The sequence below is a fragment of the Onthophagus taurus genome, chromosome 3 (assembly GCF_036711975.1).
Source record: "Onthophagus taurus isolate NC chromosome 3, IU_Otau_3.0, whole genome shotgun sequence".
NCBI classification, from domain to species: Eukaryota; Metazoa; Arthropoda; class Insecta; order Coleoptera; family Scarabaeidae; genus Onthophagus; species Onthophagus taurus.
In genome coordinates, this window is record NC_091968.1 from 4,277,000 (window position 1) to 4,298,786 (window position 21,787).

Below are 21,787 nucleotides of genomic sequence, written 5' to 3' on the forward strand. Positions count from 1 at the left end.
CTCAGTAGGCCATGAAGAGGAAACTTGCGTCTTCAATTACTATAAATTAATAATGTAATGAAAGACAAAAGCTTCTCTCTTCACAGCCCACTCTGAAAGAAAATAATTCTTTAAGGCATGGTCTTTAGTTCTATCAACTGTTTCATATATTGTTACTTGATTTAAAAAGGTCCGAGATCTAAAATCTAAAAGATTTTATAACATAATATTTAAAAATTAACAATCTAATGACAGACAAAAGGTTTCTTTTTCATAGCCTACTCTGAAAAGAATAATTGTGACCGCAAGACAGTATATAGGTAAATAAATGATAGACAGTTAATTTGTAAAATAAATGTATACAGGATGTCCCGATACTCTACGTAAAGCAGGCACCGGGTGAGAGGCCTACTCATATCTGTTCTGGTAAACATAAAAAAAAATTCTATGTCTCTTAGTTAAGTGGTAATAGACATATTATTGAAAATGTTAAAAATCGTTCCCGTACATCATATCTTTAGGTATTACGGTCAAAAATGTTCGCAATTTAATAGTGTTTTTTTTTAATAATGTGTTCCTTATGAACCATGCTACTATAGCAGTCACAAATCAAACAACAAAAGTCGTTAGTTTTGCAAAAAAATGTATTAGTTTGATTGAGTTAAGGTTGAAAGAATTTACGTCTATTTAGTTTGACACACGATTTCTAAACAAAGGAGTAGTACAACACCCTTGGCAAGTTATTTTAAAAGATGGCCTGTTTAGTCAAAATTCCAAAATGGTATAACACTTGCTATTTTTCTTTTTCTAAAAAATATTATTGCCTGTTTTTCTGTTCTTAGAAGATGTGCCATTCAATATCTACAGAGAAATGTGGTTTCAACAAGATGGTTGCCCAGTTCATTATGCTTGTCCTCCTTGTTCTGTACGGTATTGCATACAGAATAGCCAGAAAGATGGATTAGGCGTCTTGGTTCGATTACGTGGCCTCCTCATTCTCTAGGCATACATCCCCTTGATCTTTTTATTAGGATTGCATAAAAGAAACAGTATATTAAAAACCGATTGAAAATCTTGCCGAACTGTGCCACAATATTTATACAGCAGCAGAAGAAATAAATGCAAAGAGATTTGCACAACTAGTAAAAAGATCTTTTTTGCGACGATTCAGAGCTTGTATTAGTGCCGACGGCAAACAATTTGAGCATTTGCTTTAGTTTTAAGACAATAATGTGGGGACTGGTTGTGGTAAAGAAGGGTCTGGAAGGACAGGTGGTGGGGATAGAAGTTGGAACGACATACACATAAGAAGTTGAGAAGCAGATGTGAGAAGACGACACGCAGAGAAGTTAGTTATAGTATAAATAAGTGAAAAAAAATCTTTGAGGTGGAAATAATAGTAATAATAAACTATACCTTTTACAGTATGATTTCACACTTATGAAATATGATTTCACACTAGCGAAAACAGATTTCATACAAATGAAATTTGATTTCACACTAACGAAAACAGAATTCACACAAATGAAATTTGATTTCACACTAGCGAAAACAGATTTCATACAAATGAAATTTGATTTCACACTAACGAAAACAGAATTCACACAAATAAAATTTGATTTCACACTAGCGAAAACAGATTTCATACAAATGAAATTTGATTTCAAACCAATGAAAACAGATTTCACAATTAATAATTAATAATTAGATATTGGTTTCATTAATATTTAAATAAATATTTGGCAAATATCATTTTTAATTTTGAATGAAAATTATTTGACATTTTGTGACAATCATAAAAATATATCATAAGTTTTGATTTTACATTTGCAATGTCTCGTGTTAAATATAATAAAATATCAATTAGTGATAGAGAAAGAATTATAAAAGCACACGAAGAAGGCAAAGATTGGCGAGCTACAGCTACAGCTTTAGGAGTGAACGTTCGTACTGCTTATGAATGGTTGAAAAAAGATCAATCACTTCCAAAAAAGAAAGGTGGTAATGCTTCTTCCAAAAAGACCGCCGCAATTTCCGATGCATTGGTTAGATGGATTGAGGAAGATTCTACAATAACATTGAAAGGCTTATGTGATCATGTTAGCAATGAATTTCAAGTTAACGTTTGCCAAAACACAATGAAAAACTGGTTGGACGGGCAATTATTTTCACTTAAGGCACTAAGACCACAAATAGTAAATATGAATAATGAGGAAAACAAAGTCAAGCGTAAAGAGTATGTAAACCAAATATTACAAAGTCGAGCAAATGGTAGAACTCTTATTTGGATCGATGAAACAAATTTTAATTTATATTGTCGGCGAAAAGAAGGTAGATCCAAAATAGGTCATAAAGCACACGTAATTCTTCCGGCTTGTAAAGGAAGCAATTTACATTGCATTGGGGCAATGAGTGCGATGCGAATTATCTCATTTGAACATAGAAGAGGATCCTACAAAGCTCACGACTGTAAACAATGGCTGCGTCGCTTAATAGCAACTTGCACTGCGGATGGCATCGAGAAGCCAACATTTATTATTGATAATGCTCCTGTACATTCAAATCTTGAATCTGAACTTGAACCCGAAGAAGATATAGAAATAGTACGCCTTGCTCCATATTCTTATTTACTAAATCCGATTGAGTTGTTATGGAGTAGTTTCAAATCTTCCGTAAAAGTGCAAATGCAAGAAAGAATGCAAGAAATATTGAATTACAGACGCGTTAATAATCAAGGGTTAACACTTCATGAATATAGAATGCGCATCTTAGAAGAAATTTCAGATAGAGCAATTCAAGAAGTTCAACAACAACACTTACTAAGATATTCGAATCATGTAGAACGTTATTATGCAGCAGCACTACAACAAGAAAACATTCAAGAAATATAATTAATAATTTATTGGTTGCTAGATTGGTTGTTAAATTTAATTTAATAATTTTTTGTTATAAATAATGTTCTAATTAAATATTTAAATACTGTGAAATCTGTTTTCATTGGTTTGAAATAAAATTTCATTTGTATGAATTCTGTTTTCGTTAGTGTGAAATCATATTTCATTTGTATGAAATCTGTTTTCGTTAGTGAGAAATCAAATTTCATTTGTATGAATTCTGTTTTCGTTAGTGTGAAATCAAATTTCATTTGCATGTAATCTGTTTTCGCTAGTGCGAAATCAAATTTCATTTGCATGTAATCTGTTTTCGCTAGTGCGAAATCATATTTCATAAGTGTGAAATCATACTGTAAAAGGTATAGTCCATTTAAATAATACCCTACAATAATGCTATAAAATTAATAATAATAAATAAAAGAATAATTCCTTTTGTTTGTTTAATTTTGTCTTTAGGTTAACCTTATTTGAAACAGTCCTTTTGCAAGACATAAGGGCAACCATCTTGTTGAAACCACATTTTGTAGTTCGTAGATATTGAGTGGCACATCTTTGTTGTTTGATTTGTGATTTCTATAGTAGCATGGTTCACAAGGAATACATTATTAAAAAAATCACTATTAAATTGTGAGCATTTCTGACTGTAGTACCTAAAGATATGATGTACGGGAACGATACCTATTACCATTTAATTAAGAGACATGGAACAAGTATGGGTTGACCTCTCACCCGGTGCCCGCTTGCCGTTGAGTTTCGGGACACCTGTATTTATTTTTTTTTAAATAAACATAAATATAAAATAAACAAATATATTAAGAAGAAAACTAAAAGTTACTAAACATCATAAAAAAAAAGTAAAAAGTAAGCAACAGTTCTATAAAGTAAGTATCAGTAACAAACAAGTACTCATCTCATCAATTCGTATGTATGTTATGAATAAAGCTAGTAGGGTGAGGTAGGTGGTGTTGGTAGTTATGTTGGCTTATTTTAAAACTACCCGGTTAAACCTATTGAGGTCAACCCTTCCTACTAACTTTACCCGTAACATATACGTTACATATTTTTATAAACGCGTTAAGTATGACAAAAACAATGATATTTAAAAAGGAGGTTTAGGTTTAAGTGCCGATGAACAGTCTTGTAAAATTATAATATCAGTTTATAATTTCAGTTTTAGGTTGATCTACAAGAAATATCCTTAAGAAAATGTATTGAGGTATTTTCATCTATCCAACTATCTAAGCTTGAGGATGTTGTAGAAGCACTTATAGTGGATGCCAGTGGTGTGCAAAAACTCAAAAATATATTATAAATATAAGCCTTTTAATAAATTAGTTTGGTTAATACAAACATTTTCTGTCTTCCAACCAAATAATACTTTTCTACATCTAATTCGTATCCCGAATTGTGACAGAGGAATTAAATTATCGATATCGGTTATTGTTAGTTCCTTTAATAGTAATAGACGTATATCGATTCCTTTTGCTAAAGAAAAAAATGATGTGTAGCGGAATTTCTCTTAACAAGGGAAGAAATAATGTAAGAAAATAATGACAGGGTAAAATTGTCCATATTAAAGCTTTCAAAACAGCGTTCAAAACAAAGCTTTGAACGTCCAGGAAAGTATCCTGAAAGGGGAATTGCGCCAAGAATACAAAGCCGTTCAACATCGGAACTTACAGTTCGGAAAGTTTTATAAAAGTAGCTAATATTTCTGATAGAAAAATTCATTTTTAATCAAAAATTAAGAAGAGCATTTTTTCGAATCGGTTTTTGTAGTCGACATAATGCGCTTCAAAGTTTTATTTTCAGTGTGAGGGTAAAATTGAAAATTTTCAAACTTTGAAGTCGATTATCTCCAAAACAAAGGCCGATTGGAAAAAATGTTATTGTTTATTTTGGATTTCAAATTAATTCTTCTACCAGAAATATTGGCTACTTTTTGTTTTTATAAAACTTTCAGTTGTTATCTCCAGGCTGAAAATGAAACTTTGATGTCGAAAACTGTATTTAACTCATTTTTGACAAAAAGTGGATTTGTCTCGTTGTTGCTCTTCAATTTGTGCTTGTAAATAACACCCCCGGTTCAAGACCATCTGGAAGACCCCCAAAAAGATGGTGTGTCAGTTCAGGAAATGGTTACAAGGCAACGAACAGATCTCCAAGTGTTACTCAAGTTAATTTTTATATATATTAATTTATTTATAATTGAAATCTTTTCGTTTTCAACCTGTTAATTAACAACATTTCACTTCTTTCTAAATGGATCATAAAAATTTAGGTTAATAATTTAAATTTAGCGCCATATTTATTGCCGCTTCCTATAATTATTTTTTTTATCGAATTAATTTAATTACAAATGTATTAAATTTCAACCCTTACAGCATAAATGTATCTAATTAAACACTTTCGTTAATAATTTGCAATAAATTTCTTAAATATTTGAATTTATTTAATCGAATTTTGAATTTCCCGCTTGACGTATTCTTTGTAACGTTTTTTTACCGACATTTGCGCGGCGTCGCTGCAACTGTCATGTCCGCCGATAAAGTGGTAGCGTAGTGTGTGCGTCTCAAAAGGCAGATCACTGATTTACCGAATCCGTTTTTCAGCACCAACAACGGAGAGAACATGAAAACGTACAGTAGGAAACAGAAACCGGGAGAGGTCCAGGAGATAATTGTTGATGTAAATGAGATCTGTAGGTTATGTATGGCCCGAGAGGACGAACTCGTCTCCATTTTCAACAATGACGATCCCCCGTTGGCTTTACGAATCATGGCTTGCGTTTCCCTCGAGGTGAGAATCGACGCCGAAACTTTACCGATGTTTTGGTTGGTAAAAAATCTAACCTGAAAATTATAAAACAAATTCCTCGCAACGAAGTTTTAATTGTTAGAATCGATTTTATGGAGTATTTACGTACACGTACAATAACGTTTGCAATTAATTTGAATCATTAAATCCTGTTATTGTTTCTAATATTTATGGCTATAGAGAAGTGAGAAACTAAGTATTCCAGTGTTGCCAATTGTTTCTGTCAAATTACCAAAACTTAACCTCAAATTATTTTAAATTATAATTAAATTGTTTTTAATTTAGGTTTTTGAAGGTGATGGACTCCCAGATAAAATATGCCACCCTTGTCGGTATCAATTGGAAAAATCGTACACATTTCGTAAAAAATGTGAAACTTCCGACATGAAGCTTCGCCTCCACTTAAAAGTTTTGAACAACACCGAAGAAGATACATCCTCAGAACTGGATAAAGAACCAATGATACAGGAGAAAGAACCAGCAGAAATAGATAATGTAGATGTCCACACAGAAGAAGATTTAGTAGGGGTAACTCAAGTGGCTTACATCCAACCGGAAGATAACGAACCTGAGGAGGCCCCCGAAAACATCACGTTACCCCAAGATGTTGAAGATGTAAACAAAGAAGCTTGTACCATAAACACTGAAGTGAGTCTTAAAAAAGAAGTTATTGATGCAGAACAAGAAGATGAAAATTTATTTTTAATGGAAAGTCAATACGACCAACAAGATGAAGAACAAGTTATTGGGGATCAAGATTTAGAGGCGATAGCGGAAGCTGTTAAAAACACTTTGGCTTCTCACCCAAATTTGAATTTAACCGGGGAGCTTCAAATGAAAGTTGATCAACATCCAGGAAAGCCAACCCAAGTTCAAGTTACAACAGAGGATGGGTCAGTTATTTTAATGGAATTATTAACAGAAGAAGATCAAGAACCCGTTGCGATAGAATCTCCAAGAGAATACAACGAAGATGGAGAATTAAAAGTTTTTCAATGTCCGAATTGTCCAAAATCATTTGCAAGACGGATTCAATTACGAAGACACGCTTCCGTGCATATGCAACAACGTGGTTATAGTTGTGGTATTTGCGAAAAATGGTTTCCAACTCGATCTGCTTTAATTAGACACGAACGAATCCACACGGGAGAACGCCCCTTTCAATGCGAGGTTTGCCAGAAAAGTTTTGCTCAAAAAGAAATTTTATTCCGCCATTTAATGACGCATACAGGTCAAAAACCTTATAGTTGCCCGCATTGTCCTAAAGGATTTACACAAAAAGAACCGCTTAGAGTACATCTTCGGACACATCTTAACACAAATCCTACTGATATTCAATTACATTATTGTACTTTGTGCCCTAAAGTTTTTTGTCACGCATCTGGGTTGAGTAGGCATTTGGTGACACATACAGGAAAAATGTTTAAATGTCGTGATTGCGATAAAGCATTTACAGATAAATCTTCATTGAGGAGACATCATCGACAAGCGGCTCATCAACCCTAAAAAATAGAAAAAAAAAGATGTTTTTAATGATACTTTTTGTTAATTTAGAGATTTGATTTCTTATTATTTTTATGGCGTGAATGAATTGGTAAAAAATTAGTGTAAGTTAGGAAAGTAATGATAAAAAAAATAAAATAATTTTTTAATTATCCCAATTTTTCCCAAATGTGTTTTAAATAAAACGAATACGCTTAGAAGATAATTTTTATTAACAACGTGTTAGAAAAGTCCACAAAAGTGTAGTCATAACTACAAGAAGCAGTTAATGTATAATTTAGTTACAAAATATAAAAATAACAGATTTCATGAATGAATAAATAGTACAAAAAATTAGATTTTATTGAGATGCATATAAATAACAAAGAAATTGGATTTTTTTAGCCAAAAAACCTAAATAACAAAACTTAACAACAGTCTTTCTTTTCCATGAGATGGTTTTTTTCTTTCGAGATATAACAAAAAATATAAGGCCACTGACTCATTTAATAAATTAGATAATAATTAAAAAAAACATAAAACATGATTAAGATTAATTAAGATATATCTAAAAAAACAAGTTGATTAAGCACCTTATTCTCTAAAAATTAATCATAAAGAAACAAAATTATGATTATTAGTTAATATTAATAAGATTTTATCATTATTAGTTTAATTTAAAACTTATATCCTAATTGCTTAGTAAGTTCTTAATTTAATTAGTATGATCATGTAAAAATACTAAATCCTCAAACTATTTTATTTTATATTAATATTTATTTTTCGTTTTTCGACCAGTTTTTGTATCTTATTTTAAAATTTTTTTATTACTTTTTCCCCTATTTAAAAAGATAAACATAAAGAGGATCACAGAACATTTTCATCACTATTATTTTTGCTTAAAAACAATGTTTTTTTAGTTTATTTACAGTATGCAAAATCCGTATTCGTACCCCACATAAAATTAGAAAATCACGAATTACTCAAGAATAGTAGAATAAATTTCAAATATTTTTGATGATTTATTTCACTTAGAAGAATAAAAGCAAAAGTGGATGTCTTGGTTATGAGAATGTGTTGTACCTTGGATGGGTAGTAGTTTTACTTATAAAACAAGCATCTACAAACATAATATTTACTCCACTGGAGAGTATACATCATAGTAATATGTTTTTAGTGTCCTAAAGTAAATTTTTAAGTTTGATTAAACTAAGTATTTTCACTCTACATTAAGAGCAGAGTTAAAAATTCTTAGTCAAGTATATTCTGCGTTCATTTGTCTTTAATTTAAAAGTGAAGTGATGCTTGTAATCATAACATAGTAAAACAAGAACGACTTTTCAAAAACGTTACCAAACGTGTACTTTAGACCAATGGCATATTCGTACTTAGACTAGTCCATATATAACCAAATTGCTAAGGCAACACCACATTCAATATAACAAACAACATCTATTAGTAAAATAAGTGACTACAAAAATTAGTGTTGCAAATAAAAAAAATATACCAGATTCATGGATTAAAGAAAGAAAAGCTGGTATGGAATGAATTCTTTTCCAACATCCAACAACATGCTTAACGCGATATAAATTTGAGCTAAGCAAAATTTATAATGTTGACGAAACGTCAAATATAATTGTACATTGTCCTCCAAAATCGGCTCTATTCAAGAAAACGATTATGTAGTAGTACAACTAGAAAAAAGAAAAACATTTTGTGGTCATCATAGTGAATAAAATTGATGAGGGAAACAATTTTACAAAAAAAAATAGTTGGCACAAAAGCAGCCAGAAACTTTGCTCTTAGCGATGGAGATGTTTCTTTTGTTGATACTATTATGTCTTCCCACTCCAGCTACCCTTGAATTGTCAACAATATAAGAGAACAAATTATCTTTTCAGTTGACTTTAGTCAATATAATGTTTTGTAATTAAACAACACCATTCCCGTCTACTCCTAGCCACTCTCCAGCAATTCCTCGCTCCCATCGCCTTCAAGTCATCCTTCACGTCATCTAATCATCTTTTACGAGGTCTTAGCTCTGTTGGTTTCCATTCTGTAAGGATTTCCGTCTTCCATTCTTCTTATGTGTCCCAGCCATCTAATTCGCTGAAATTTAACAAATCTGCTTATGTCCGCATCGCCAACCAGGGCATTGAGTTCAACATTTATTGGAGTTCTCCATTACTAATTGGTCCAAGATACATTCAACGTTGTTCCAATCAACGTTGATCAAATCACATTTTTTTCTTTCGAAGATTACTCATCTTTCGATTCCAACTATGAATTTTATCCTTTACAGCAATAACTGATAAATATTGAAATATCAACTTTAGAAATAAAATGGTCCAAGATACAACACCTTACCCTACCTATACAGTTCGACAACTGTATGCGAAAGAGCATTTTATTAACAGCAAAAATAGTATTCGAACAGATTGCAAGATTTTTGTATTACTGTGTATAACCGCTGTTATACAAAATTTTTAATCGTGTTTTGTCCTCAATTTCTTTGTTAAACACTGTTTTTTCTTTAAACTTCAAAGTGTGTTGAATTATTATAAAAATTGCAGAAAATTCGAAGTGGGTAGAATGTCAACTGAACTTTCAAATGAACAAAGAAAAATTGGGATGTTTACGAGATTTTATCTTTCAATTGGATAATGATTCCCCCTACATTCTAGACTTTGGAGTATGTAAAACTATGTTTTTCAGTGGCAGGAATTCGAAATCTTCATTTTATAGATGGAATATTGATTGCGAAATAGGTTTAAGCCTTCTGCTAATAGTAGTCTTCTAGAAACAGTGTCTAGTCTTCTACCACCAATATTTTGTCTTGTGCAAACTGTAAGTAGTCTTCTGCAAACGCTATTTAGTCTTTCATTAGCAATATCTAGTTCGCCTTTAGCAGAATTTTGCTTCTCTCAAGTATATTCAGTTTCTGCACTTAATATTTGGTCTTCTATTAGCAGTTCCTACACTTCTGAGAGCAAAATGTAATTATCTGCAAACAAGTTTAAGCCTCCTGGTAACAGTAGTCTTCTAGAAACGGTATCTAGTCTTCTATGAGCAATATTTTGTCTTATACAAACAATAAGTAGTCTTCTGCAAACGCTATCTAGTCTTCCATTAGTCATCTCCCAGTAGTATTAAGTGTTCTGAAAACAGTATCTAATTCTCTGCCAGCAGATTTTATTCATCTTTCTCTTACTTGAACCATTTCATTATATAAATGTTTTCCCATATCCAGAATTTGCCGTAATAAATTAATGTGTTGATATTGTATTCAAATTGATTAGTATTCTCTTTGCAAAAATTGAAAACTTACCGTAAATTATTAACAACAGGAAGCAGATGACATCCTTAAACAATAAAAACTGTAACATTTCGAAAATACATTCCCATTTATTCTGGTAAATGGTAATTTTCACATAGGAGACTAAATTCAATATTTTGGTGATGATATGGAGATGTTTTTCAGCGACAGGAGTCCGAAATCTTCATTTTATAGATGAAATATTGACTGCGACACAGATTTAAGCCTTCTGCTAATAGTAGTCTTTACCACCAATATTTTGTCTTGTGCAAATTGTAAGTAGTCTTCTGCAAACGCTATTTAATCTTTCATTAGCAATATCTAGTTCGCCTTTAGCAGAATTTTGCTTCTGTCAACAATATTCAGTTTCTGCAATTAATATTTAGTCGTCTATTAGCAGTTCTTAACCTTCTGAGAGCAAAATAACAGTTATATACAGGTATGGGAATCTTTTTCAGCAGTAGAAGTCCGAAATCATCATTTTATAGATGGATTATTGACTGCGAAGGGGTGTATAAATATTTTGAAAAAAAATTGAGCAATGTGCAGAAAAATTAGGATGTTACGAGATTTTATCTTTCAACAGGATAATGATTCGAAGCATACCGTGCAAGATTCTAGACTTTAAATCATGTACAACAATTCAGAGCACCTCAAAACACAGCCCAGATCTTAATCCTATTGTCAATATTCAAGAAATTGAAATATTACGTCAATTAACCACTAAACTAGAGGAATTAATGCCGAGGTGTTTAAGTGCTGTTATTAAGCAAATAGGCATTCAGCTCAGTGTTTGATTTGATTAAAATCAACTTGAGCAAGCAAATACTCTTCTAAGTAAAATAAAACATGAAAAATATTTGAAATTTCCATTCTTGCGTAATTCGTAATTTTCTAATATTTCGGATGGTGTCCAAATGTGGATTTTGCATACTGTACTTCCTTGTTTTTGTCCTTTTTATTTATTTATTTATTTTTTTTTTTTGAATGCAATTTTTGAACACATTTTCATCGGAGGTCTCGTCAGATTTTTCTTAAAATTAATGATTAACTACCGTTTTAAATGGCATAATTCGCTTACAAACTAAAACAAATAGTTCATAAACCCATCAATTACTTTCATAGTGTTTACATCAAAACCACAAACGTCAAGGTATGGTTTTGAATCGGCCACGCTTGAAGCATAATCCAACCGGTGCGAAGCTGGCGCGAATTGTATAACTCTAAAATTAAAAAAAATTTAATATTAAATCGAATTTAATTTTATTCGAAATTGATTACCTTATATCGTGTAATTTTAATTCTTTACAATAATTTTCATATCCCGTTTTTAATCGTTGATCTTGATCGGGGACGACACAAAACGTGGATGTCATAAAAATATTTATGAAAAAATCGATTGATTTTTTATTCTTTTTTGCCCAATCAAAAGGTGTATTAAAATTCGCTTGACCGTGGTGAGCTTCTTTTAATTTTTTTATTATTTGACCAATAGATGCATCTAAAATTAAAAGAAAAATTATAGTTATATAAATTTTTTTTAATTCATTACATACTTTTTTCGAATTGCATCGTTGATATGCCATTTCCGTTAAAAACGCCCACCGTATAATTTCTAGTCATTTTAATCATACACAATATAACCAAAGCGGCAGCTTCAATTCTCGTAACATTTTTCGTAGTTAAACACGGCTCATTCATTTTATCTTGAATTTCAACGGTAATCATAACGTTTCGAGACATAGGACAAAGATTCAAAAGCGACGTTTGGAAAGCTTTTTGTAAAGCAGATATTACTTGGGCGCATTTTGCTGGTTCTTGATGCGCAAAATTTGGTTTCTTGTCAAGTTTTTCCTTCATTTCAATATCTTCTTTACTTAGTAGGTATTTTATTAAATTAGGATCTTTTGGTCTACAACGAAAATTTATTAAAATTATTTAATATGGGGGTGTCTCACGTAACTGGTTTGTTAGACCTTTTTCAGGATACACTATTCTTAGAGATTTTCAAAATGGCCAGATTGACGCAAAAAAGCGACTTTTTGGAACATGAGGAGGATTTTAAACATTTAATTAAGAAAACGATTAAAAACTTTTGCAGTCAATTAATGTTAAAATGAAACAATATTATCGTATTAAAAAGATATTTATCTCAAAGACTGAGAAATGGCTCGGCGAGAAAATCGTTTTTAAGGGACTTCCACCCAAAAAAATTCTATCACGGTCTGGAAGACCAGAAAATCTTTTGGTAGTTGTAGTGATTCAGTCAAACGAAGAAAAGTTCGTCCCCTCCTGCAGCCGTTTACGCAAGATGAACTGACTTACGCATCAAGAGTAAGTCTTAGCTGAACGGGAAAAAGAGATGTAGCTTATATAATTAAACAAGTGTCTAGTTTATTTCCTAAGAGGGTCACAAAAATAAAAAAATGTGTTTGTCAGATTCCCCTTCACAACAACTACCACCAAAAATTACAGCTGAAAAAGCGCTCGCTTTGTACTAATACGCCCGGTGAAAACTGTCATCTTTGTGGTTGCTTGAAATTGCAAATGAATGACATAGATGTCGTATTAGAAAGAGTGATAAAACAAGATAAGTTGGAATATGAAATTTCAAGCCTCCATGCGTGGATAAAAGCGTTTGAGGGCATTTTACATATCGTTTACTGATTAAAGATATGTAAATGGCAAGCCAGGAAAGAAGATAAGAGATAAGTAGAAACAAGGAAGAAAGAAATACAAGAAAAATTTCGTCGTAACATGGGTCTTCTGGTATGTCCAAGCCAGGTTTTGGGACAACCAATAACAGCAATACAGCCAAGTCCTAAATTAGCTTCTGAAATCTCAGGAAAGAATGAAAATTTTATAAAACGAATAAGTACCATTTTAATTACTATTTCCTGTGATTTCGAAGTAAATAGTGTAGTATTCTAATCTGATTGTATAAATCCTGTAAAGATCTATGTTAATTTGTATCCTTGGTATTATATGCCACAAAGTCTACATAAAATATTACGTCATAGGGCAGATCTAATTAAAAAATCGGTTTTACCTATCGGGTAATTGTCCGAAGAGATACAAGAATCACGAAATAAAGATTCAAAGTAATATAGACAATGTGAAATGACCCAAAAAAACACGTTACGTCACGTTTTGTGACGTCACAAGCAATGTTAACCATGCATTTTCCTATTAACCCGGTCAACACCCAACCTATAAATTGTTTATTTTATAGCAATTTTATTAAACTTAAAAGCAAAATTATTTTCACTAAACAAATGATAATACCTGAATAATGGTACAAAACCATATAGCAACTACTCTATACTTTGGAATTGAATATTAACGCTTATTTTCCGCAAATAGCCATACATGCGATACATCATTGGAAAGCTAAAAATATGCTCTTCTTAGTAACATCATAATCAAGTATACAGTGTGTCCCCGGATAGATGAAACGACTCTTATAAAATGTAAATTTTTTTCGATATTAACTGTCATCTTTTGGGGTTCAGGCCTGCTTGATTAAAGACTAATTTTGAACATATTTTCAAATTTTAAAAAACAAGTGAGTGGTGATACTGAAGCTAAAACTTCTTGTGTGTCAGGTAAAGTACCTTTTCTGTTTACAGTATGGTAAAATGTTACTAAGAAATTTTATTCAGAATGAAAAGTTATGGCCATATGCAAATTTTCATCAGCCTACTTTGATAAAACCTATTGTTTATTATTTTTGTCAATAGTACCTTATTACGACTTTTTGTTTTGAGATTCAGATTATTAGGGAGAAATAAACAAACCGTTCTGAAAATGTTCACAAGAAATTAAGTGTGTGTTCGCCCACAAAGGAAAACAGTTGATCATAGTTAATCAGTTTCATCATATTTTTTTTTTCTTAGAGTGAATACTTCCTGCTGTAAGAAATCTTTTGATTAAACGCCAACAAGTACTTCTTTTAATTGCAGTATTTGGAAATTTTTCACAAAATAAAGCAATAATCGGTTTTTTCCCGGTTCCATAACACTGAATCACGTAAACTTTTTCCTGTAATGTTAACATTCTGTTTAAAAAACACTTTAAGTTTACTAAATTACAGTTTGAGATATTAACAGTGACAGGAAAGCAATTTTGTTTTTCCATGGCAGTCTTTGTTAGAAATAAAATTGTTTGATATGGATTTTTTCAAAGTAGGCCGATCAATCCGAAAATTTGCATATGCCCATAGTTTTTCATTCTGAACAAAACTTCTTAGTAACACTTTCACGTACTGTAAACAGAAAAGGTACTTTACCTGCCACAAAAAGAGTTTTTCTTTCACTGTCAAGGCTCACTTGTTTTTTAATAATTGATAATATGTTCAAAATTAGTCGTTAATCAAGCAGGGCTAAACCCCAAAAGATTACAATTAATATCGAAAAAAATTTACCTTTTATAAGAGTCGTTTCACCTATCCGGGGACACACTGTAGATTGTATTTAAAATCATCAAGTATGTTTAAAATTTCTCAACGGCAGTATATTCTACTTAAAAAAGTGTCTTAAGAACGTATCAACCCCATTTCAAAGAAATATGAGCATTTTTTGAAATCACGAAAATTTGACTTTTTGGCTATAACTTAAAAACAAAAGAACATAGAACAGTGGTGTCCACCAATTTTTAATCAAGATAGACTTTTTATATAAATGTCTTGCCAAGATCGGCTGAAGGATTTAAAGTAACCTTCCGTTTTTTTTGTTCTGAGGCCCAGATATAGATATTTCAGATTCATGATTTTCTTAGCGATCGACGTTATGGCCACCACTGATTTAGACCTGATAAATAAAAAATGGTAATAATTGAGTTCAATCTTTTTATGGATCTAGTCTTTATGGTCCATTACTAAGGTTTTATGTATAAAAAATATTTCCCCATCGGTTTTAGTTTATGAGTTATGATTGAGTTAATTTTCGAAAATCAACAATTTTGATGTTTAATCGATTTAGAGCTTATAAATAAAAAATGGTAATAATTGGGTTAAATCTTTTTATGGATCTAATCTTTATAGTCCATTATTAAGGATTTATGTATAAAAAATAATTCCCCATCGCTTTTAGTTTTTGAGTTATGATTGAGTTAATTTTCGAAAATCAACAATTTTGATGTTTAATCGATTTAGAGCTTATAAATAAAAAATGGTAATAATTGGATTCAATCTTGTTATGGATCTAGTCTTTATCGCCCATTACTAAGGTTTTATGTATAAAAAATATTTCCCCATCGCTTTTAGTTTATGAGTTATGATTGAGTTAATTTTCGAAAATCAACAATTCTTATGTTAAATCGATTTAGAGCTTATAAATAAAAAATGGTAATAATTGGGTTCAATCTTGTTATGGATCTAGTCTTTATCGACCATTAATAAGGTTTTATGTATAAAAAGTTTTTCTCCATCGCTTTTAGTTTTTGAGTTATGATTGAGTTAATTTTCGAAAATCAACAATTTTGATGTTTAGTCGATTTAAATCTACTAAATAAAGAACGGTTATAATTGGGTTTAATCTTTTTATAGATCTAGTGTTTATGGTCCATTACTAAGGTTTTATGTATAAAAAATTTTTCTCCATCGCTTTTAGTTTTTGAGTTATGATTGAGTTAATTTTCGAAAATCAACAATTTTGATGATTAATCGATTTAGAGCTTATAAATAAAAAATGGTAATAATTGGGTTCAATCTTGTTATGGATCTAGTCTTTATCGCCCATTACTAAGGTTTTATGTATAAAAAGTATTTCCCCATCGCCTTTAGTTTTTGAGTTATAATTGAGTTAATTTTCGAAAATCAACAATTTTGATATTTAATCGATTTAGAGCTTATAAATAAAAAATGGTAATAATTGGGTTCAATCTTTTTATGGATCTAGTCTTTATGGTCCATTACTAAGGTTTTATGTATAAAAAATATTTCCCCATCGCTTTTAGTTTATGAGTTATGATTGAGTTAATTTTCGAAAATCAACAGTTTTGATGTTTTATCGATTTAGAGCTTATAAATAAAAAATGGTAATAATTGGGTTCAATCTTGTTATGGATCTAGTCTTTATCGCCCATTACTAAGGTTTTATGTATAAAAAGTATTTCCCCATCGCCTTTAGTTTTTGAGTTATAATTGAGTTAATTTTCGAAAATCAACAATTTTGATATTTAATCGATTTAGAGCTTATAAATAAAAAATGGTAATAATTGAGTTCAATCTTTTTATGGATCTAGTCTTTATGGTCCATTACTAAGGTTTTATGTATAAAAAATATTTCCCCATCGCTTTTAGTTTATGAGTTATGATTGAGTTAATTTTCGAAAATCAACAGTTTTGATGTTTTATCGATTTAGAGCTTATAAATAAAAAATGGTAATAATTGGGTTCAATCTTGTTATGGATATAGTCTTTATCGCCCATTACTAAGGTTTTATGTATAAAAAATTTTTCTCCATGGCTTTTAGCTTTTGAGTTATGATTGAGTTAATTTTCGAAAATCAACAATTTTGATGTTTAATCGATTTAGAGCTTATAAATAAAAAATGGTAATAATTGGGTTAAATCTTTTTATGGATCTAGTTTTTATGGTCCACTATTAAGGATTTATGTATAAAAAATAATTGTCCATCGAATTTAGTTTTTGAATTATGATTGAGTTAATTTTCCAAAAAATCAACAATTTTAATGTTTAATCGATTTAGAGCTTATAAATAAAAAATGGTAATAATTGGGTTCAATCTTGTTATGGACCTAGTCTTTATCGCCCATTACTAAGGTTTTATGTATAAAATGTTTTTCTCCATCGCTTTTAGTTTTTGAGTTATGATTGAGTTAATTTTCGAAAATCAACAATTTTGATGTTTAATCGATTTAGAGCTTATAAATAAAAAATGCCAATAATTGGGTTCAATCTTGTTATGGATCTAGTCTTTATGGCCCATTACTAAGATTTTATGTATAAAATGTTTTTCTCCATCGCTTTTAGTTTTTGAGTTATGATTGAGTTAATTTTCGAAAATCAACAATTTTGATGGTTAATCAATTTAGAGCTTATAAATAAAAAATGGTAACAATTGGGTTCAATCTTGTTATGGATCTAGTCTTTATGGCCCATTACTAAGATTTTATGTATAAAATGTTTTTCTCCATCGCTTTTAGTTTTTGAGTTATGATTGAGTTAATTTTCGAAAATCAACAATTTTGACGTTTAATCGATTTAGAGCAGTGATGCCCACTAATTTTTGATCAAAATCGACGTTATGGACACCACTGAAATGAGGGTGTTTGTAGGATTGGATTAGTCTCCAAAAAAGAGAGAGGGAAATTTGCCCACCCTGTACAATTAATAGGTGTAATAAAAACTATAATAATTGAAAATAACGAAGTTATGGTCTACTTCCGGTAGACCGGAAGTGGCAGCCATTTTGAAAATATGTTAGATCAAATGAACAACCTATGCTACTAAAATTTCAAAACTGTATGGATAGTGGAACTTAAAAATTTTTAACGAACCAGTTGCGTGAGACGCCCTGTATTAAAAAAAAAAAACTTACTTTCCGCCTTTTTCTAAATTTTTTAATCCAATAAAAACTTCAATTGGTTGGATTTTCGAAGCTTCAATTCTTTTTTTATCCAATAAAATTTCAATTACTTTATCATGTAGAGTTCCTTGTTTTAAAAATCCCATTTTGTACAACTTTGGGAGATTCTGAATCAATTCGGAAAGTGATAATCTTGGAATTAAAGCTTCCCAAACAATGTAAGATTTGTTTAGCTTTCCTGGAAGTTGTTTAACCTTGCTAATCTCCAATTCGTTGAAACATTCAATCGCGAATTGTTCATCTTCAGATCTTTTAAAAGTTTCGATTTTTTTTAAATAATCCAAAATTTCGTTTTCTTCTTTTGTACCTCCAGAAGAAGATAGAGCTCTTTCCATACCGAATAAAACATATTTTATGATTAAATCAAATACTAAAACAAAAAAAAACATTTAATTTTTGAGGATTTTTTTTGTTTGATCTTGTACTAACAAATATTATCCGTTTTGTAATGGATCAACTTAAATAAATCTTTATGCGACCATCCGTGATAACTATTACTTTCCGTAACAGTTTTAACCAACTCCATAGGTTCTTTTCGAAAATAATAAGCAGCAATAATTTTTTTTAAACCACTCGGTACATTTTTAGCTTGTGCCCGATAACATTTAACAAACGAAAATAAATCTTCGTTGCAATCAAATTGATTTAAAACCGCCGTATATAAATCGTGCGGATTAAATTTCTCAGCTGTACGCGATCGTATTAATGAGACTAAAGCGAAAAAAACGGCTTCTTTGTATGGAATATTTTTCTTTGAAAGTGATTGTATTAAAACTGGAACTTTTTGACACTCAGAGGAATTAATTTCGTTATTAAAAGTCACTTCATTTGGTAAAAATTTGTTATGAACCTCAGGATTCCCACTGATAAATCTTGGCTTTTCAGTGTTTAGGTAAATAAATCGTGTTAATCGGTCAAGAGGCGGTTTTACGCTTGTTTTCTTTTCTTCATTCATGATGATATCTTAGCTAAAGAATAAGAAAAAAAATTAGGTTCAATACAAAGAGCAAGGTTTGAGATTTAGTCATGGCTGCTAATAGGTTAAGTTAGGAGCTATATCAATGTTAGGTGGTTGGCATAGTCACTGAAAGTGTTAAATGTTTTTAAAATGTATTTTCTTACCTGTTTTATTGGGAAACTCTTTTTGCTAACGTGTTAAGTTATGTATTGCTGTCACTTTTTTTTCTGGGTGGAATGCGATATCGGGTTTGGCAAAATACCATTTTTGCCAACTACATTTGGAACGATTTAACTCTAACAGTAGAGACATCTGCTAGAGGAGGTTATGTACTTCTTATATGCAGCATTTTAAGCAAATTTATGTATTCTTATTTAATAGTGTAATCCTTATAATTTGGCCTCTTTCTCATCAACTACCTGCAGTTGCAATCGCTACTAAAGTTATCAGTAAAACCAATAGATAACGTTTTGAATAAATCTCGAATAAAAAGTATCGCGGTTTTCCGCCATTTTGGCTCGAAAGTCAAGCGGGAAATTTAAAACTATGTCGTTCTGTTGATAAAATTATGCCAAATTTCCTTTCATTTTCTCTCTTGTGAAACTCTGAAGAGTCGAAAGCCCTGTTTATTGCTATTTTTGCAACTCCAAAGGCAACAAGATGGCATTATTTTTGTAAATATGTAAGTGGTTATGAACGTATCCCCCTGCATAGGCCTTGCTGTGACGTCATTGGAAGAAACGACATTTCTATGTTTTTATTTATACAGTGTATTTCACTTAAAAAGCAATATACAAAAATATAAAAAAAAGATATAAAATAAAATAAAGAACAAATTAAAATATGAAACGAAATATTAACGGTTATAATTTTATTATTGTTAGGTTATCCAACTTGACTCGGTTACCATGGTGATTAAGATCCAAATATTGCAGGTGATTATCAAAATTGACGTTGAATTTAAGTTTTTTTTAATGAAAAACACATAATTAATTGGATTTAAAGGTTGTATTTAATCCAAAATTGGTAAATGGATGAAATTATAAGCAATGTAAGTGGATTAAATGAAAAAAAAAATTTTTAGATCAATTAAAATGTATGTACAAGAATTTAAGGTTAAATAACAATTAAAGAACTAACACTAGACCTAGAACTAGAAAGTTTTATAGTATATTTGTATAGTACTAAAACTAGAACGAGAACCAGAAACAGTCGGGTTTAGTAGTGAAAAAAACTTTCAGTTGTCAATGTCAACTTTAATTTTATTATTATATTCGTAATCTTCATAAAATAACCTTTAAAGTGAGTCCAAACTTGACGCATTTATCTCAAAAAACCAAAAAGTTCGAACTTACAACTTTTAATTTTGACATATTTGTCAACTTCATAAAAAATCCTTTAAAATGAATCCAAACTCGACATATTTAACTTTAATATTAATGAAAATACAATCACTTCCGGTTTGAAACGTCAACGTCAATTTTGACATATTTGTCATGTTCATTAAAAAACCTTTAAAATGAGTCCCAAGATGACGCACATATCTCAAAAAACAAAAAAGTTTGAATAAAAAGCATTAAACCCTAAGTTAGCAACAATGAACATATCAATATCAATTTAATTTAGAAATATTAATACCAACCTTAATTTTTTATTTTTTTTGTTTTTGTGACAAATTTTAAGACATTTTATAAAAATTAAGAATTTGTCAAAATGGCAAAATGACATTGAGGTCTTGACTAATATTGGAATTAAACGTATCATGTTTGGGCTCATTTTAAAGGATTTTTCACGACAATTACAAATATGTCAAAATTAACGTTGACATTTCTAACCGAAAGATGACCATAACTTCATTAATATTGAAGATAAATATGTCGTGTTTGTACTCATTTTAAAGGATTTTTAATGAAAATTACAAATATGTCAAAATTGAGGTTCACATTTTAAATCTGAAGTTAGTTATCATATAATAGACACATGGACAACTTCATGATGTTCTTTCATTATGTATTCTTTATTAAAAAAAAACATTAAAATGAGTCCAAACATGATGTTGCTAGATGTCACTATGTTGTAGTAGTATATTTTTATTGCACTAAAACTAGAACTAACACTAGACCTAGAATTAAAAAAATTCTCGAATAGTTAGTTCTAGTTTTAATTGTTACTAAGCGTTAAATTGTTGTCTATTTAGAATTAACATTAGACCTAGAACTAAAATCATTCGGGTTTAGCCCCATGTCTCTAAAGCCTTCTAGTGTTCGGAATTCGAGGTACTTCGAGGTACACTGAGAAAAATAATGTGGGAAAACTGCCTAAAATTTAGTCATATTATCTAGAATTTTTAGTCAAAAATTAGCTAACTACTACTACTAGTTATACAAAATATTTTCTATAAACGATCGATGTAACGATGAAAACAGGTAGACAAAACGACTAAAATACAATAAATTAATACTAATAAAGTACATTTTCTAAGTACATCTTTATACTAAATAAAGTATTTAATAATAGTACATTTGTCCCTTTAGGTAAAATATTTTATTGTTAAATGTATATAGAAATTCAGACTAGAACAAAATAGATAAAAATACCAAATACTTTAGGTAACTAAACTACTCAACAACTAGACTTATCAACTAGTTTCCACGATGTAGTTTCTTTTTCTAAAAATTAGTTATATCACCTTATTAAATAGATAAATTAACTATCATAAATTTGACATTA

At 30.4% G+C, this 21,787-nt stretch overlaps 3 protein-coding genes and 1 long non-coding RNA gene across 4 annotated transcripts; 2 read left to right on the plus strand and 2 right to left on the minus strand.

Annotated features, from left to right (window-relative positions):
- Positions 1 to 1,811: 1,811 nt before the first annotated feature.
- LOC139429313 (uncharacterized) lies at positions 1,812 to 2,870 on the plus strand. The gene has a single exon (XM_071194982.1). The coding sequence runs from the start codon at positions 1,812 to 1,814 to the stop codon at positions 2,868 to 2,870; it is 1,059 nt and encodes a 352-aa protein (XP_071051083.1).
- Positions 2,871 to 5,058: 2,188 nt separating this feature from the next.
- On the minus strand, positions 5,059 to 5,936 carry LOC139429433 (uncharacterized). The gene is made up of 2 exons (XR_011640082.1): positions 5,800 to 5,936; positions 5,059 to 5,725 (listed from the first exon to the last, which is right to left on the minus strand). It is a non-coding gene; the product is annotated as an uncharacterized lncRNA (long non-coding RNA).
- LOC111417515 (zinc finger protein pita-like) lies at positions 5,377 to 7,351 on the plus strand. The gene is made up of 3 exons (XM_023049817.2): positions 5,377 to 5,426; positions 5,486 to 5,672; positions 5,976 to 7,351. The coding sequence occupies exons 2-3, from the start codon at positions 5,505 to 5,507 to the stop codon at positions 7,194 to 7,196; spliced, it is 1,389 nt and encodes a 462-aa protein (XP_022905585.2). The 5' UTR covers positions 5,377 to 5,426; positions 5,486 to 5,504; the 3' UTR covers positions 7,197 to 7,351.
- A 35-nt stretch (positions 7,352 to 7,386) lies between these two features.
- LOC111417514 (RNA-binding protein RO60) lies at positions 7,387 to 19,572 on the minus strand. Its single transcript, XM_023049815.2, has 6 exons — positions 19,222 to 19,572; positions 18,529 to 19,067; positions 18,052 to 18,469; positions 12,045 to 12,400; positions 11,770 to 11,989; positions 7,387 to 11,711 (listed from the first exon to the last, which is right to left on the minus strand). The coding sequence occupies exons 2-6, from the start codon at positions 19,052 to 19,054 to the stop codon at positions 11,573 to 11,575; spliced, it is 1,659 nt and encodes a 552-aa protein (XP_022905583.2). The 5' UTR covers positions 19,055 to 19,067; positions 19,222 to 19,572; the 3' UTR covers positions 7,387 to 11,572.
- Positions 19,573 to 21,787: the final 2,215 nt, after the last annotated feature.